The 17,403-nt window shown below is 42.0% G+C and overlaps 2 protein-coding genes across 2 annotated transcripts; both read left to right on the plus strand.

Annotated features, from left to right (window-relative positions):
- Positions 1-1,617: 1,617 nt before the first annotated feature.
- Positions 1,618-2,556, plus strand: LOC113242637 (olfactory receptor 7G2-like). The gene has a single exon (XM_026480771.2). It carries the CDS (start codon positions 1,618-1,620, stop codon positions 2,554-2,556), a length of 939 nt encoding a protein of 312 aa, XP_026336556.2.
- Positions 2,557-9,439: 6,883 nt separating this feature from the next.
- LOC113242678 (olfactory receptor 7G2-like) lies at positions 9,440-10,360 on the plus strand. Its single transcript, XM_026480806.3, has one exon. It carries the CDS (start codon positions 9,440-9,442, stop codon positions 10,358-10,360), a length of 921 nt encoding a protein of 306 aa, XP_026336591.2.
- Positions 10,361-17,403: the final 7,043 nt, after the last annotated feature.

Here is a 17,403-nt window from a genome sequence, read left to right on the forward strand (position 1 = left end):
TCCTTCAGGCAAGGCCACTTGTGTCTCCACTGCTTTACAGAAGTACTACTGTTAAGGATGCCTGATTATCTTATGATTGAGTCCATCTTACCTTATAATTCTCTGTCTTCCAAGGACCAAAAATTGTTGCTCTTTTCACCTATTTGTTTTTAGAAGACTATGCTTCCTTTCTCTCTCATTTAGCTGTTTGTTTGTTTGTTTGTTTTTAATGATATTCCTGCTACCTACCACCTAGGGAAGAGGTCTCCTTAGGATAAGATAGAGAATGTCATTGACATTTGCCCAGCTTCTCTTAGAATTAATTGCTGATGCTGGTGGGTAGTGTTTCCATGGGGGAGTCTCATGAGCTTCAAGTTTATATGCAACACTTTCTAATCTTTGCTGGGGTACCGAGCATATGCTTGGACGGATGTCATGCACCTGGTACTCAGTACTACATGGGTAAGGTGGACATATGCTGTAGACAAGGGGTAAGATTTGGGGCATTGTTCAAGATGAATACATTAAGATCTTAAAGGAAAGTTTATGAAATCTGAATGTTGGTTTAAGATAATGCTAAGTGAAATAAGTCAAGCAGAGAAAGACAACTATCATATGATTTCTCTCATCTATGGAACATAAGAACTGGGAAGATCGGTAGGGGAAGAAAGGGATAAAGAAAGGGGGGGTGATCAGAAGGGGGAATGAAGCATGAGAGACTATGGACTATGAGAAACAAACTGGGGGCCTCAGAGGGGAGGGGGGTGGGGGAATGGGATAGGCCGGTGATGGGTAGTAAGGAGGGCACGTATTGCATGGTGCACTGGGTGGTATACGCAACTAACAAATCATCGAACTTTACATTGGAAACCGGGGATGTACTGTATGGTAACTAACATAATATAATAAAAAAAACATTAAAAAAAAGAATGCTAATTCTGTATTATCCAGAGGCATTAACAATGATTGGTCTAGACAATCAACTCAGCAGTCAAACCATTTGAGTTCACACCTTGTCTTTTCCAGGCACCGTGCACTTCACGCCACCTGAATGTCCCTATAGATAAATGGGCAGTATGATCTAACTCATCTGTAATTTGACAAGCCCTTCAGCCGATTCTGAGGCACATCAAGGGTTGGGCACCACACTCGACCACAGAGACTGGATAACTTCATCCTCGTCTGCTTGTTTGAGACAAGGAATATTTCTGAAGGAAATGTCACGGTTTATTCTTTGTTTCAGTCTCAGCACTTGGCACACTGTGTGAAAAAGAGCTGGTGATCAATAAAAATTTGAGCCAAAAATTTGAGTGGAGGAAAGAAAAGTAAGAGATGATGATGATGATGGAGGGAGAAATTAGCGGAGGGAGAGATTTGAATATTCTCTTGGTTTCACCATATACATAAAGTTCTATTTCTTTTTACTTAAGCACTGGCTCTCAAACTTTACCATATATCACATTTATCTGGGGGGTTGTGAAAACATAGATTGCTGGTCCTTACCTCCGAGTTTATCAGCAGTGTATCTAGAGCAGTACCAAGAATTTGCATTTCTAAGTAGTTCCCAGGTGATGCATCCAGGGACCATTCATTTTATTTTACTTTTACCCCATCTTTTCCATGAGATTCATCAACAATATGGAACCCAGGAATCACACAGATGTCTCAGAATTTCTTCTGCTAGGACTGACAGACGATCCAGAACTGCAGCCCTTCCTATTCTGCCTCTTCCTGTCCATGTACCTGGTCACACTCCTGGGAAATTTGCTCATCATCCTGGCTGTCATTTCTGACCCCCACCTCCACACCCCCATGTACTTCTTCCTCTCCCACCTGTCCTTCACTGACATCTGTTTAAGCACAACCACCATCCCAAAGATGCTGGTGAACATCCAAGCACAGAATCAGAGCATCACTTATACAGGCTGCCTCACCCAGGTTGGATTTGTCCTGGCTTTTGGTGGTTTTGAAAATTTTCTCCTTGCAGCAATGGCCTATGACCGCTATGTGGCCATTTGTCACCCCTTGAGGTACACTGTTATCATGAACGCCCAACTCTGTGTTCTGCTGATTCTACTCTCACTGTTCTTCAGCCTTGTGGTTGCCCTGCTCCATAGTCTAATGGTGCTACGGTTATCCTTCTGCAAGGACTTGGAAATCCCCCATTTCTTCTGTGAACTTGCTCAGGTCATCAAGATTGCCTGTTCTGATACCCTCATCAATAACATCCTGATTTATTTTGTGGCTAGCCTATTTGGTGGTATCCCTCTCTCTGGGATCATTTTCTCTTATACGCAAATTGTCTCCTCTGTTCTGAGAATGCCATCAGTCGGGGGAAAGCTCAAAGCTTTCTCCACCTGTGGGTCTCACCTGTCAGTTGTGTCCCTGTTCTATGGGACCGTTGTTGGAGTGTACATTAGTTCTGTAGTTACTGACTCTTCCAAGAAGACTACAGTGGCTTCAGTGATGTATGTTGTGGTTCCTCAAATGATGAACCCTTTTATCTACAGCCTGAGGAACAGGGACATGAAGGGAGCCTTGAGAAAACTCATCAGTGCGATGCCTTCTTTGCTGTGATTATGTCATCTACTTTGGACTTGGGTTTCTAGAAGGAGGCAAAATGATAGGAATCCAGGATGTGCCATAATGCTTGATTTTTCCATCACTGAACTCCTCTAAACTAGCCAGACAACAGAATGCCCAAGTTACTTTTTGAAACATACTTTGCTTTTTTGTCTAGTCTTATGTAAATAAGTTTCAGTTTCTTTGCTCAGGTTCTACACAGAAGCCGAGCCTGAGGCAAGTGTTCTTTTTATAGTGATTTTTTTAATCACTCTCAGAAGAAATATTGCAGAAAGTATGAAGGACAGAGAAAGTATTGAAACAAGACTGGGGTCCTATCTGGAGACTAGCTTCCACCTGATTTCAGGGTAGGGTCATGTCACTAACACTCTGGAGTTAGACCTATAATGGAGTGCGGGAGTTTACCTTTTATACACCTATTTATTAACTAATTTGTTCACTATTAAGTGTATCCTTCTGAGGAACTTTACCATCTACCATATTTCATTTTATTATCAATGAAATTTGTGTAATTAGGTTATCTCAGTGGTTTGAGATGATTGTGAGATATTTGAACTTTCTCAGTGATGAAACGTTCAGCTACAATAAGAAAAAAATTCCTAATTCAAATATTACCAACTATAAAGAGTGTTATCTTTCATTACGAGCACTTAGAGGCAGGGAGTGTGTAAGAACAGGTGGAAATTCATTCAGTCCTCCATGGATTGTATGGTCCTAGGACCGGCTCTCCTCAGGGTCATCAGCTGGAGACCAGATGGAGATGTCATACTTGGACTTGAATTCCCAGAGACAGAACTCTGACTGTCCTTCCTTGAGTCAGATGATTATAGAATTTTCCACAATTATAAGAGCCAACTAGAACCCCAGATGTAATGGGTCATATGGTCCTCAAAAGAATTTGTCCACATCTTAGTCCCATAACTTACTAATATTTTTTGACAGAAGGGTAAATGGTACTTACTTGGAGTCTTTGTAGAAGATGAGCTTATTTCCCTATTATCTGGGTAGGTTCTAAATATAATCACATGTATCCTTATAAGATAGGCAGAAGTGGAAATGACCCAGAGAAAAATGAGGTAATGTAACGATGATGACAGAGATTAGATGTATGCAGCCAGTATTTAATTTCCAGTATTTGGTCATTTTTTCCAGCTTTATTGATATATAATTGTATATAACATTCTGTAAGATTAAGGTGTACAATGCGCTGATTTGATGTATTTATATATTGCAAAATGATTACCACATTGCATGGATAAAACCTCCATCCCATCACTTAATTACCATTTCTTCCGTGGCGAGAATATTTAAGATTCTACTCCCTTACCAATATTTAAGTATATAATATAGTACCATTAGCTGTAATTATCATGACCTGTATTAGATCCCCAGAATTTGTTAATCTTATAACTGGAAGTTTATACCCGTTGACAAAAATCTGTCCATTTTCCCCACTGCCCAACCCCCAGTAGCCACCATATAGTCTGTTTCTGTGAGTTCCACCTTTTCAGATTTTCCACATGTAAAGGATATCACACGGTATTTGTCGTTCTCTGTTTGACTTATTTTACTTAGCATAATGCCCTCAAGATGCATTCAAGGTGTTATAAAAGGCAGGATTTCTTACTTTTTCAAGGCTGAATAATCTTCTGTTGTATACATCCCACATCTTTAACCATTCATCTGTTGACACTTACGTTGTTTTCGTAACTTTGCTATTGTGAATAATGCTGCAATGAACACGGGAGTGTAGGTATCTCTATAATATCCTGATTTTAATTCCACTGGATATGTATCAAGAAGTGGAATTGCTAGATCTCATGGTAGCTCTATTTTTAATTTTTTAAGGAACCTCTATACTGTTTTCCACAGGAGTTGCAACAATTTATATCCCCACCAACAGTGCACAAGTGTTCCCTCTTCTCCACACCTTTGCTGACACATTATCTTTTCTCTTTTTGATGTGACTCATTCTAACAGGTGTGAGGTCACATTCTGGTTTTGATTGGCATTTCCCTGATGATAAGTGATGTCAAGCACTGTTTCATGTGCCCCTTAACCATCCATATGTCTCCTCTGGAAAAATGTCTATTCAGTTTCTCTGTTCACTCTTTAATTGGGTTGTTTAGTTTTTTGCTATGCAGTTGTATGAGTTCTTTATATGTTTGGGATATTAACCCCTTATCAGATATACAATTTGCAAATATTTTCACCCATTCAGTAGGTTGCCTTTTCATTTTGTTGATGGTTTACTTCTCTACGTAAAGCTTTTAATTTGATGTAGTCCCATTTGTTGATTTTGGCCTTTGTTGTTTTTGTTTTGGTGTCACATCCAAAAAACTGTTGCCAGGACCAATGACCTTTCCCCAAGTTTTCTTTTAAGAGTTTTATGGTTTCATGTCTTTTGTTTAAGTCTTTAGTCCATTTTGAGTTAATTTCCATAAGTGGTGTGAGATAGGGGTTCACCTGTAATTTACTGCATGTGTTTATCCATTTTTCTTGACACCATTTATTGAAAAGACTGTCCTTACCCATTGAGTATGGATCTCCTTTGTCAAATATTAGTTGGCCACATACACTGAGGTTTATTTCTGGGATCTTGATTATGTTTCATTGGTCCCTGGCCAGTGCCATACTGTTTTGATTCCTTTAGCTTTCCATTATAGTCTGAAGTAAGGAAGTGTGATGCCTCCAACTTTGTTCTTCTTACTCAGGAATGCTTTGGCTCTTTGGGGTCTTTGGGGACTCCATACAAATTTGAGGATTATTTTTTCCATATTGTGAATATCACAAACCCAGTCTCTAAGCCAATAGGTAACCTGGATGGATATTGGGGCTTTTCTGAAACCTTCAGTTGTTCCAAACCCATATTTATGGTTGGGTCCACGCAGTGTCCACAACTTTTGTGTTCACCCGTATTACTCAAATACTGAAGCGCCATTTTTGTCTTTGACTTTAAGCACTAATCTCTTCTAGGACATTTAGCTTCCAGGATGTTCATTAACTGGAGACGGTAACTTCTTCCTTATGGAGGTGACTCCATAGAGCCTCTAGGCTTCAGTGCCCTCGCTCCTTATGTGTGAGTTATTTTTGCAGCACATGGAAAGATTTGTCTTGTTTTATGAGACCAGCTGTGAATTTTTATATGTACCTATTAATGTGTTGAAGTGAAAGGATGACATTCAAATGCCATCTTGTCTCATGTTGGTTTCAAATACTGTCACAAGAACTCCACTGGGTGGCTTAGTTGGTTAAGTGTCTGCCTTTGGCTCAGGTCATGATCCCAGGGTCCTGGGATCGAGCCCCACATCGGGCTCCCTGCTCAGCAGGGAATCTGCTACTCTTCTCTTTCTGCCCCCCATCCCTCTTGTGCATTCTCTCTCTCTCAAATAAATAAGCAAAATCTTTTTAAAAAGTGAAGCTATACAGAAAGAGTTAACATGTAGCAAAAGTAAATTGATAAGTGTGTGAATATATTAAATAATGAAAATTTGTAATTAAGTATTAACATGAAGCCATCTTTCCCTATTAAATTATGGCTGAAACCTCACTCATTCTGAGAGTATGGATGAGCCAGCATACTGTTGCCTTGTCCATGGCATTGCAATTTCTCATAAATCTATTTTCTAAAAAGTGTCACAATTTCAACCCATGACCCACTAATGTGGAGAAAAATGTATGCTGAACCCATCGTGATGAAATTGGAAATGGTGTTTATGAAATTCTAAAGTCTTGTCTATATTGATCACAGAATTGTTTAGAGATTATAGATAAAAATCTGCAGTAGGAACTATACAGAATGAAAGTTAATGTTCAGGAAACATCAATGATTCTCAGAAAAAAACTCATCACTGATTATTTGCATTTTTCCACAGCTTAGCCGTATTTATAAATATATATTTTGTACCCACACACGTAAGCTGTGTTTTCACACTTAAAGTTAGAATCTCGTGGGGCACCTGGGTGGCACAGCGGTTAAGCGTCTGCCTTCTGCTCAGGGCGTGATCCCGGCGTTATGGGATCGAGCCCCACATCAGGCTCTTCCGCTATAAGCCTGCTTCTTCCTCTCCCACTCCCCCTGCCTGTGTTCCCTCTCTCGCTGGCTGTCTCTATCTCTGTCGAATAAATAAATAAAATCTTTTTTAAAAAAAGTTAGAATCTCGTATCCTGATATCACTAATTAGATTGAGATGCCATTGCTTGTATCTAAAACCTGAAGACAGGAATCCAATTAGAGAAGGATGATGTGTCCACACATGAGGTGAGCGTGAGCAGGTGGGAGGAACTGCATGGCATGCGTGTGGCCTCACAGGGTCAGGGATCAGCCATCCTGAATTGCTCTCTTCTGTAGTTTTAGTCTTTAAGGATTTACAGTGTCCTGGGATCCAAATAAAAGTGTCTGTCTAATGAGGAGCTTTGGATATTGAACCCTCAGGGATGAACTGCAGCAGTCTGTCTATGACCACCTGACTTAACAGCCCTGCCCAGTTAGGAAGCAGCACCTGGGCCACCTCCCAGCGATGATCCCACTTGCCTAGAAATGTGGGGCTTCACTCAGTCCCTCTGCCCTTCTCAGAGACAGACCTTCTGTCTCCATCACTCAATATCCAGGGACGATATCAAGTATCATCCTGCAGCGATGCCAGCCAGGTAACAGAAAGTCCCTTACACAATGCTTTGGACATGAGGGAAGGTGTCTACTGGAGTTGCTTCCCTGCATAGCCATGATGCAAGTGCATGCCTAAGACGATCAGTACTAAGTCCCCAAAGGGACACCTGCCTGAATGTCATCATCTTGACATGTAACTTCGTACCTCTAGTTTTCTATTCTGTCTGTTTAATGGCAGGAACCATTTTGCTCTTGAATCCTCCCCTTCACAAACACGATAACTAGTATAAAATTCTCTGACATTTACTCGCATCCTCTCGTGGCGGAAGGGAGAGATAGTTAGCTTCATTCTAACGCCCTGTACATTGTACAGAAGAACCTTTGGCGTTACCTTTATAGCCTGGCTGTGGGGACTTAGAAGAAGGAAGTGTAGACCCAGAAAGACAGAGCAGGCTACCTTCTTCATGTACTTGTTCCTCTTTATAAAACTGTCATGTGTTTTAAATTATAAGAACAGCATAGATATCGTAATCATGAATTTAATATGCTACCATTAACCCCTTTCCAGAACTAACAAATGTCGGCATTCTATTGTATTATCTCATGACTATTTTTTTAAATTAACCAAATGATATAAATAGAGAAGGCACTCTTTTTGTGTTCCCCTTAGTTCCCCTCACAGAGGCAACACCAATGTAATGGTATCCCCCAAGCATACTCTGTGTGTATCTGTGTGTAATATATGCATATATATTTATGGTATTTTATATAAACTATTTTATCTTATTGGTTTTCATTGCTTGTATTGATTCATAGATCTAATTTATTCTAATATTTAGTTTGTTTTAATTGCTTTATGTCCAGGCCAAATAAATATTGATATGTTGATATTTCCTTCCTTTCCCTTGTCCATGACCAAGATTGCTAGAGGGAGTTTCAGCATAGAAACCCATCCCTGAAATTTGCAATTATCACACTGAGGATGTTCTCTTATTTTCCTCTTTCCTCAACTTGCCCCAACCCACCAGTTCCACCCTAGGAGTAAAACATGCCAGATGCTGTTGTTCATGGCAGGAAAAAAAAAATCACAATAAGAAATGTCACTACAAGGGTCTCATGAACTGAGCACTCTGCTGACTGATTTAAGCCTATTCATTTTTCTTCATTGAAACAACTCCATGAAGTATTATGAGAGTTCCCAATATATACACAAGAACACTGGGATTCTGGGGCGCCTGGGTGGCTCAGTTGTTAAGTGTCTGCCTTCGGCTCAGGTCATGATCTCAGGGTCCTGGGATCAAGCCCCACATCAGGCTCCCTGCTCAGCGGGAAGCCTGCTTCTCCCTATCCCACTCCCCCTGCTTGGGTTCCCTCTCTTGCTGTCTCTCTGTCAAATAAATAAATACAATCTTTAAAAAAAAGAAGAACACTGGGATTCTAATGCAGTTAAAAACTTTCCCCTATTCACAAAGCAAGTCCTGGAGCCTGGATTAAATTCAAAGTGTCTAAGTATTATACCAAGTGATTGATCCTCTGTTGGCCACTTGTGTCCCTCAGGAAAAAGACAACCTTAATTGACTGAACCACCCAGGTGGCCCTGTAATTTTATTCTTTTATTTTTGACTGTTTGAAGGTGTGGAATAATTCTAAAGGAATAAAGCCATGTCTTCTTTCTTCATTCTCAAAACTTAATACATCTTAGACACTCATTGCTCATTAGAATTTTGGCTAATGGGGCATCTGGGTAGCTCAGTTGGTTAAGCATCTTCCTTTGGCTCAGGTCATGATCCCAGGGTCCTGAGATCGAGCCCCCTGTAGGGCTCCCTGCTCAGTGGGGAGTCTGCTTCTCCCTCTCTCTGCCCCTCCCCCCTGTTCATGCCCTGTCACTCTCTCTCTCTCTCAAATAAAGAAATAAAATCTTTAAAAAATAAAGAATTTTGGCTGATAAACTGAGTGGAGGGAAGAGGATGAAGGAAGAAGAAGGATGGAGGAAGAAATACACAGAGGAATGATTTCAATATTCACTTGGGTTCACAATATAGATGAACATTTTTTGAGAACAACAGTTCTGAGACTTTATCATATATAAGAATCATCTGGAGAGCTTGTTAAAACAGACTGCTTGTCATCATCCCTAGAGCTTCTCGTCAGTAAGTCCGGAGTGGGATCCAAAAATGGGCATTTCTAACAAGTTCTCAGGTACTGCTGCTGCAGGTCCAGTGACCATACATTTTATTCTCTTGTCACCTAATATTTTATATTAACAACATGGAATCCAGAAACCAAACAGATGTATCAGAATTTCTTCTTCTGGGATTGACCAAGGATCCAGAACTGCAGCCCCTACTCTTCTGCCTGTTCCTGTCCGTGTACCTGGTCACCATTGTGGGAAACCTGCTCGTCATCCTGACTGTCGTTTCTGACCCCCACCTCCACACCCCCATGTACTTCCTCGTCTCCAACCTGTCCTTCACTGACATCTGTTTAAGCACAACCACCATCCCAAAGATGCTGGTGAACATCCAAACACAGAATCAGAGCATCACTTACACAGGCTGCCTCACCCAGGTCTGCTTTGTCTTGACTTTTGTTGGTTTGGAAAATTTTCTCCTTGCAGCAATGGCCTATGACCGCTATGTGGCCATCTGCCACCCCCTGAGGTACACCGTTATCATGAACCCCCAACTCTGTGGACTGTTAATTCTACTTTCTTTGTACATTAGTATCATGGATGCCCTCCTCCACAGTCTGATGGTGTTTCAACTGTCCTTCTGCATTGACTTGGAAATCCCCCACTTCTTCTGTGAGCTTGCGCAGGTCATCAAGCTCGCCTGCTCTGACACCCTCATCAATACCATCTTGGCTAATTTTATGGCTAGTATGTTGGGTGGTATTTCTATCTTTGGGATCATTTTCTCTTATACTAAAATTCTCGCTTCTCTTTTGAGAATGCCATCAGCTGGCAGAAAATATAAAGCCTTTTCTACCTGTGGGTCTCATCTCTTAGTTGTCTCCTTGTTCTATGGGACAGGATTGGGGGTGTACGTTAGTTCTGCTGTTACTGACTCTTCCAGAAACACTGCAGCGGCTTCGGTGATGTACACTGTGGTTCCTCAGTTGATGAACCCCTTTATCTACAGTCTGCGGAACAGGGACATGAAGGAAGCTTTGAGAAAAATAATCGGGTAGGATAACTTTTCATCTTTTTGGGCCAGTTTTCTAGAATGAGTCAAAGCAAAAGGTATTCGGGTGTTTCAGAATACTTTTCTATCGCCGAGATCATCTACAATGACTAGATAACATGATGGCTACATACATTACAACTTGGGTTTGAACTGATTTTGCTCTTTGTCTAACTGTGATATTTGACAGTGATTTCAAGTGTCTAAACTTGGTCATATTTTTCTGGGGGGGGGTCATGTTCTATAGAAGGAGAACCTGAATCCTGGTTTCCTCTTATAGTGATTTTGGGGGACAGCATGTTCAGAATAAAGTGGAAGAAGTTAGATAGGGCAGGGAAATGGTGTAGGCAGGGTCATGGTTACAGGTAGAGACTAGCTTCCACGTTATCCCACATCTAGGACCATGCGAATCTAACCCCCAACAGGCATATACTACGAGGCAAGGCAGCTGGCCTTTCTTACCCACACTCGGTAATCACCGAGAGTTGTCTCTACCAAATTGCATCTCTCTGGAGCAACATCAGAACCCACCAAACTCAGTTTCATCACCTACAGACTCAGGTAATCTGATTATCTCAGTGGTTTGAGACAGTTGTGAGATATGTAAACCTGAAGCTGAAAGTCTTTGGTTCTAATAATAAAAAGAAAACTTTCTGGGGCACCTGGGTAGCTCAGTTGGTTAAGCGTCTGACTCTTGATCTCAGTTCAAGTCTTGATCTCAGTTCAGGTCATGAGTTCAAGCCCCCTATTGGGCTCCTTACTGGGCGTGGAGCCTACTTAAAAAAAAAAAGAAAGAAGAAGAAGAAAAGAAAACCTTTCTCTAATATTCTCAAACAAGAAAGGGTGCTATCTTTCACTCAGAGGTAGGGAATGTACAAGGATGAGAGAATAGGGATTCATTTAGTTCTCCATGAGGCGGCATCATTCTGGAACTGGTGGTAGCAGCAGACACAGGTGTCATACTCGGCTGGGACAGAAAACTGACTGTCTTTCCCTGGGCCATTTGAAAATTGACCTTTCCATGGCACCATCCAGAAGATATCCCCTTAAATCTCACCACTAAGAAGAGGATCATATGCTCCTTCTTAATCTAATTACTGCTACGGGAGAAATGATTAATATGAAAGCCTCAGACTGACCATCTAGGGTTAATTCTTGTTGGGCAATCAGCTGTCATAACCATGACAGGCACTTAATACAATGCCTGACATACGGTGGGACTCAACAACATTTAACTTGTATCATAGCTTTTCATATCTTGCTTGTATTCATAACTTTTAGAATCCTTTTGAACTCACATATTTTTACCACCTGCTTCAACATTTATATTTGTTTATCTTTACTGTAGTTTTTCTGGTCTGAGTAATATAATCAAATAATTAATTACTGAATAGGCAGGGTAATGGATGTTCATCTTTTGTCTGACACCCTATTTGCTTTGATTCCTTCTCATTGATTTATTGCTAAGAATGTATCTGAAGGGGTGCCTGGGTGGCTCAGTTGTTAAGCGTCTGCCTTCGGCTCAGGTCAAGATCCCAGGGTCCTGGGATCTAGCCCCGCATCGGTCTCCCTGTTCAGTGGGAAGCCTGCTTCTCCCTCTCCCACTCCCCCTGCTTGTGTTCCCTCTCTCGCTGTGTCTTTCTGTCAAATAAAATCTTAAAAAAAAAAAAAGAATGTATCTGGAAAAAACACAACATATCTGAATTTTTATTTATTTTAATTACCTCTCCTTGTAGTATTTCTTACTAATCTCAGATGGAGTCCACACAGAGAAACACAATTAAAATTGATGGAGTGACTAAAGTCTTAAAGAGTTGGCTGCATAATTAAGGCTCTTATGCAAAACTTACTAATGTGTTATTGTGAATAAAACAGTGTTTCTGTGGAGGAGTGTAGAATAAGACAGGTGAAAAAAGAAGTTGGTAGTGTTAGGGACCATCACTTTTTCCACAAGTACAAAAATATGGGGACATCGGAGTGTTTTTCTTTTCTTTTTTTTTTTTTTAAAGATTTCATTTATTTGAGAGAGAGAGAAAAAAAGAGCATGAATAGGGAGAGGGGCAGAGGGAGAGTGGCAGAAGGAGAGGGAGAAGCAGACTCCCCCTGATCAGGGAGTCCGAGGCAGGGCTCCATCCCAGGGCTCTGGGATCATGACATGAGCTTAAGGCAGACTCTTAACCAACTGAGCCACCCAGGCACCCCCAGAAGTATCTTTCTGGATGTGTGTATAAGGGAGAATGACAGAGGTCTCCCAGGATAACCAAAGGAGTACCATTCATTGTGAGGAAAGGAAGTATTACGTCAGTACCACAACTGGGGGACAGCTTCCTGCCTGCTATCCTGGTGAGTTCTAGTGCAGGACTTCTTCCATTGACATCCACAGAACACCTGCAGAGATGGGTCACTTGAGGCCCTTGTTCACACTGCAGATCTCTGATCTGCTGACTTTGAGATCTACTGACTGAATCACTGGGGAGACAGGCAACGGATGAGTTTATATATAAGTACTTTGTAAGTCTCTGATATACTCCAAGTCTGAGAAACATGACATAAATATTAAAAGAACACAGGAGGAGGAGTTAAGATGGCAGAGGAATAGGGGGAACCCTAAGCTTACCTCCTCTCTCAAATACGGCTAGATATCAAATCATTCTGAACACTCAAGAAATCAATGTGAGGTCTGAGAGAACAAAACTGCAAGTCTACGTGTAGAAAAGCAACCAGCTTTTGGAAGGTAGGAGGTGTGGACAGTTGATTTGGGTGGGGGAGATATAACTGTGGGTACTGCAGCGGGGAGGGAGCCCTGCTTACAGAAAATATTATAAGTAGTGGAGCACAAAATCTGAAATTTTAGAAGTCCACCACCACCAGGGCTGTGCCTGGTTTAAAGGTGCTCAGGTGGGGAAGGGTGTGGAGGCCCAGGCATAGATAGACAGCATGGTCAGAGGTCACAAGAATGGGTGGCACCCACATGCTGCAGTTCCCAGGCATAGGAGTGAGGAGTCCAGCCAAGGGCAGCAAGCCTGGGTGCCAGCTCTCTGCTCTGCCTTTCCATAAACTCAACCACTGCAGAGTCATGCAACTGCTTGCCTGGCATGGGCTGGCAAACAGCAAAAATGTGCCAAGACCCTCCCTCAGAGGATCAGGGTGGGTCCGTGCCAGGAGAGTCCCTAAAATTTGGAGTTTTGAAACTCAGCCACACACCGGAGGTAAAACTGCTAGGATACAGGCAGGGTGTCTGAAGGTGTCTGACAGAAGCTGGGGACACAAGAGTGACTGACTGCTTTTCTGTGAGGGCTTCCTGAAGAGTTGGGGGCATGAACTCTCAACTCTGGGGCTAGAGTGGGGCGCCGCCATTTTCTTTCTTTTTTTTTTTTTAAATTATATTATGTTAGTCACCATACAGTACAACCCTGGTTTCTGATGTAAAGTTTGATGATTCATTAGTTGCGTATAACACCCAGTGCACCATGCAATACGTGCCCTCCTTACTACCCATCACCAGCCTATCCCATTCCCCCACCCCCCTCCCCTATGAAGCCCTCAGTTTGTTTCTCAGAGTCCATAGTCTCTCATGTTTCATTCCCCCTTCTGATTACCCCCCTCTCTTTATCCCTTTCTTCCCCTACCGATCTTCCTAGTTCTTATGTTCCATAGATAAGAGAAATCATATGATAATTGTCTTTCTCTGCTTAACTTATTTCACTTAGCATTATCTCCTCCAGTGCCGTCCATGTTGCAGCAAATGTTGAGAAATCGTTCTTTCTGATAGCTGAGTAATATTCCATGGTATATATGGACCACAACTTCCTAATCCAGTCATCTGTTGAAGGGCATCTCGGCTCCTTCCATGATTTAGCTATTGTGGACAATGCTGCTATGAACATTGGGGTGCATATGGCCCTTCTCTTCATTACATCTGTATCTTTGGGGTAAATACCCAGTAGTGCAATGGCTGGGTCATAGGGTAGCTCAATTTTTAACTTTTTAAGGGACCTCCACACTGTTTTCCAGAGTGGCTATACCAACTTGCATTCCCACCAACAATGTAGGAGGGATCCCCTTTCTCCACATCCTCTCCAGCAATTGTTGTTTCTTGCCTTGTCAATTTTTGCCATTCTAACTGGGGGGCGCCACCATTTGCATCCAGCGCATCAGTGCTGAAAGCCTTCAGGGAGCAAAACTGTGCCACCTAGTGGAGCCCAGAGCCACTTACACCCACCCCACCCCCCTGAGCCCAGGAGGTACTTCTCCACCAGGGCAAGTCCACCTGAGAATCAGGGCAGCATGCCCCTCCCCAGAAGACCAGGACAAACACCTCACATGCCCCAAGTCTACTGATCAAAGATGCTGCAAAGCTCCAGCTCTATGGGAAGTAGGATCTAGCTTCCTTTTTACTTTTTAAATTTTAATTACTATTCTTCTGTCCCTCTCTCTCTCTTTCCTCTTCTTCTGGGTTCCCAAATATTCTAATATCATTTTGCTGTATGGGATCACTTATCTCTCTAATTCTCCCCCTGTGATCCCGTACTTGCTTATCTCTTTTTCTCAGCTTCTTTTTTCTCCATCATTTTGTCTTCTGTATCACTAATTCTCTCTTCAGCCTCATTCATCCTAGCAGTTAGAGGTTCCATTTTTTTAGTTGCATCTCATTAATAGCCTTTTTTATTTCGATTTGATTAGATTTTAGTTCTCTTATTTCTCCAGAAAGGGATTCTCTAGTGTCTTCTGTGCTTTTTTCGAGCCCAGCTAGTATCTTTATAATCATTATTCTGATCTCTAGTTTCGACATCTTATTTATGCCCATACTGACTAGGTCCCTGGCGGTCAGTACTGCCTCTTATTCTCTTTTTTGAGGTGAATTTTTCCGTCTTGTCATTCTGTCCAGAGAAGAATAGATGAATGAGAGAACAAAATACTAAAATGGCAACAATGACCCCAGAGAGATATACACTAAACAAATCAGAAGAGATCCAAAATTTTAAAATAAATAAATAAATAAAGTAAAAAGAAAAGAAAAAAAAAAGAGAATATAATTAGACAGGTGGACAGAATAGAGCAATACACTGGATCCTGTGTGTATTTGGGTCTGTTTGTTAGAAAACTGGATCCCAAAATTGTAAAGAAAGAAAAACTTACATATGTACAAAAATAAAATGAAAAACAATGAGAGGATAGCATGTAACTGTAAAAATGAAAATGATAAGACAAGAAAAAACAAAAGAGAAAACAAAAACAACAGAAAAAAGGAAGGGATATAAACAGACAGGTGAACAGAACAGCAATACACTATATCCTAAGTGTATTTTGGCCGGTTTGTCAGAAGAAACTCCATCACAAAATTGTAATGAAAGGAAAACTTATATATATACAAAAATAAAGTTAAATACAATGAAGGGATTGAATGTAACTGTAAAAATGAAAATTAAAGAAGATTTATATAAAGAGTTCATAAAATAAGAAATTGGTTGAAAAAGGAAATAGAAAACAATTAAAATCGAAAGACTAAAGAATCATGGGGAATAAACCATGAATTCTATACGTATATTCCCCTAGCGCTGGAGTTTTGCAATTCTCATTGATTGGTAAACTTGGTCTTGGCTGGACGTTTGCTGATCTTTTGGGGGAGAGGCGTGCTGCTTTGATTCTCAAGTGTATTTGCCCTGGGCGGGATTGCACTGCCCTTGCCAGGGGGCCAGATTAAGTATTCTGCTCTGGTCTGCTAGTTTGCCCTATGTGGCTTTTGTTCCCTGAAGGCTTTCTGCGCAGCTTTAGAGGATGAGAATCAATCAATCTGCAGCCCTAGAGCTGAAAGAAATCTGGGAGCCCCACCCCAGAGAAAAGTAGTCAATCACTCCTGCTCCCTGGTCTCCATGAGCACTCCATGCTCACCCAGCCTGTGATTGAGCATTTCTATCTCGGGCACACAAGCCCCTTCCAGTCTCCAAACCCTGCAGACTCCTGTGGCACGTTCCTGCGTCACTCCTCCCCAGGGGAGGAAGGCGGGTCTTGTCGGTTCTGCTGCTGGCTGGGCCCCTGCTCAGAGATCAGTCACCTGACTGTGCCCCAGTTTGTGATTTATGGCAACCTGGACCTGAGAGTCCACTCCAGGGCTCGCTGATTGCAGCTGGCTTCCCCGCTCCAATGCCTGGGATCTCTGCTGCACTCAGGCACCCCCAGTCTTCCTGTGACCCCAAGGATCCCGAGACCACACTGTCCCAGCCAGGGTTCCACCCCCACTTAGCCACCTGAGTGACGTCCCTCACCGGAGCAGACTTCTATTCTGATTTTGTGCTTCGCTGCTGTATGACCTTCTGGAAGCTGGCTTACGGAGGCTCCCAACGCCCATGGTTTACCTTTCCATACATTGCCTCGCATTCACTTCCCTGCACCTCCTACCTTGCAAAAAGTAGACGCTTCTCTATTTGTAGAGTTGCAGCTATTCCTTTCTTAGATCTCCGGTTGAGTTTGCAGGTGTACAGGATGACTTGAGAGCTATTTAACTGAGTTCCTGGGACCAAATGAAACTAAGGTCTCCTACTCCTCCACCATCTTGATTTCTCCCCCATCCCATAAGAGCCTCTTAACTACAGAGAACAAAGTGAGGGTGGCTGTAGGGGAGGTGGGTGGGGGATAGGCTAAATGAGTGTTGGGAGTTAAGGAGGGCACAGGATGTAATGAGCACTGTGTGATATATGTAAGTGATGAATCACTAAATTCTACTCCTAAACCGATACTACACTATTTGTTAACTAACTTGAATTTAAATTTTTAAAAATGTAAAATAGGGGCACCTGGGTGGCTCAGTCAGTCAAGCATCAGACTGCAGCTCAGGTCATGATCTCACCCACCTGGGATGGAGCCCTGCATCGGTTGCTCTGCTCAATGGGGAGTCTGCCTCTCCCTCTCCCTTGGCCCCTCCCCTCCCACACGCCCCTCCCACCCCGGCTCAAATAAATAAATAAAATCTTTTTGAAAAAGTGAAATAAATTGATGAATAGATGAAACTAACTATGAACATTAACACAGAGTATCATCCATACCTATTGA

Source organism: Ursus arctos, unplaced genomic scaffold, assembly GCF_023065955.2.
Source record: "Ursus arctos isolate Adak ecotype North America unplaced genomic scaffold, UrsArc2.0 scaffold_14, whole genome shotgun sequence".
Taxonomy (NCBI): Eukaryota; Metazoa; Chordata; class Mammalia; order Carnivora; family Ursidae; genus Ursus; species Ursus arctos.

Coding starts and splice junctions, on each gene's coding strand:
- LOC113242637 (XM_026480771.2), top strand. CDS start 1,618: ATGGAACCCAGGAATCACACAGATGTCTCAGAATTTCTTCTGCTAGGA.
- LOC113242678 (XM_026480806.3), top strand. CDS start 9,440: ATGGAATCCAGAAACCAAACAGATGTATCAGAATTTCTTCTTCTGGGA.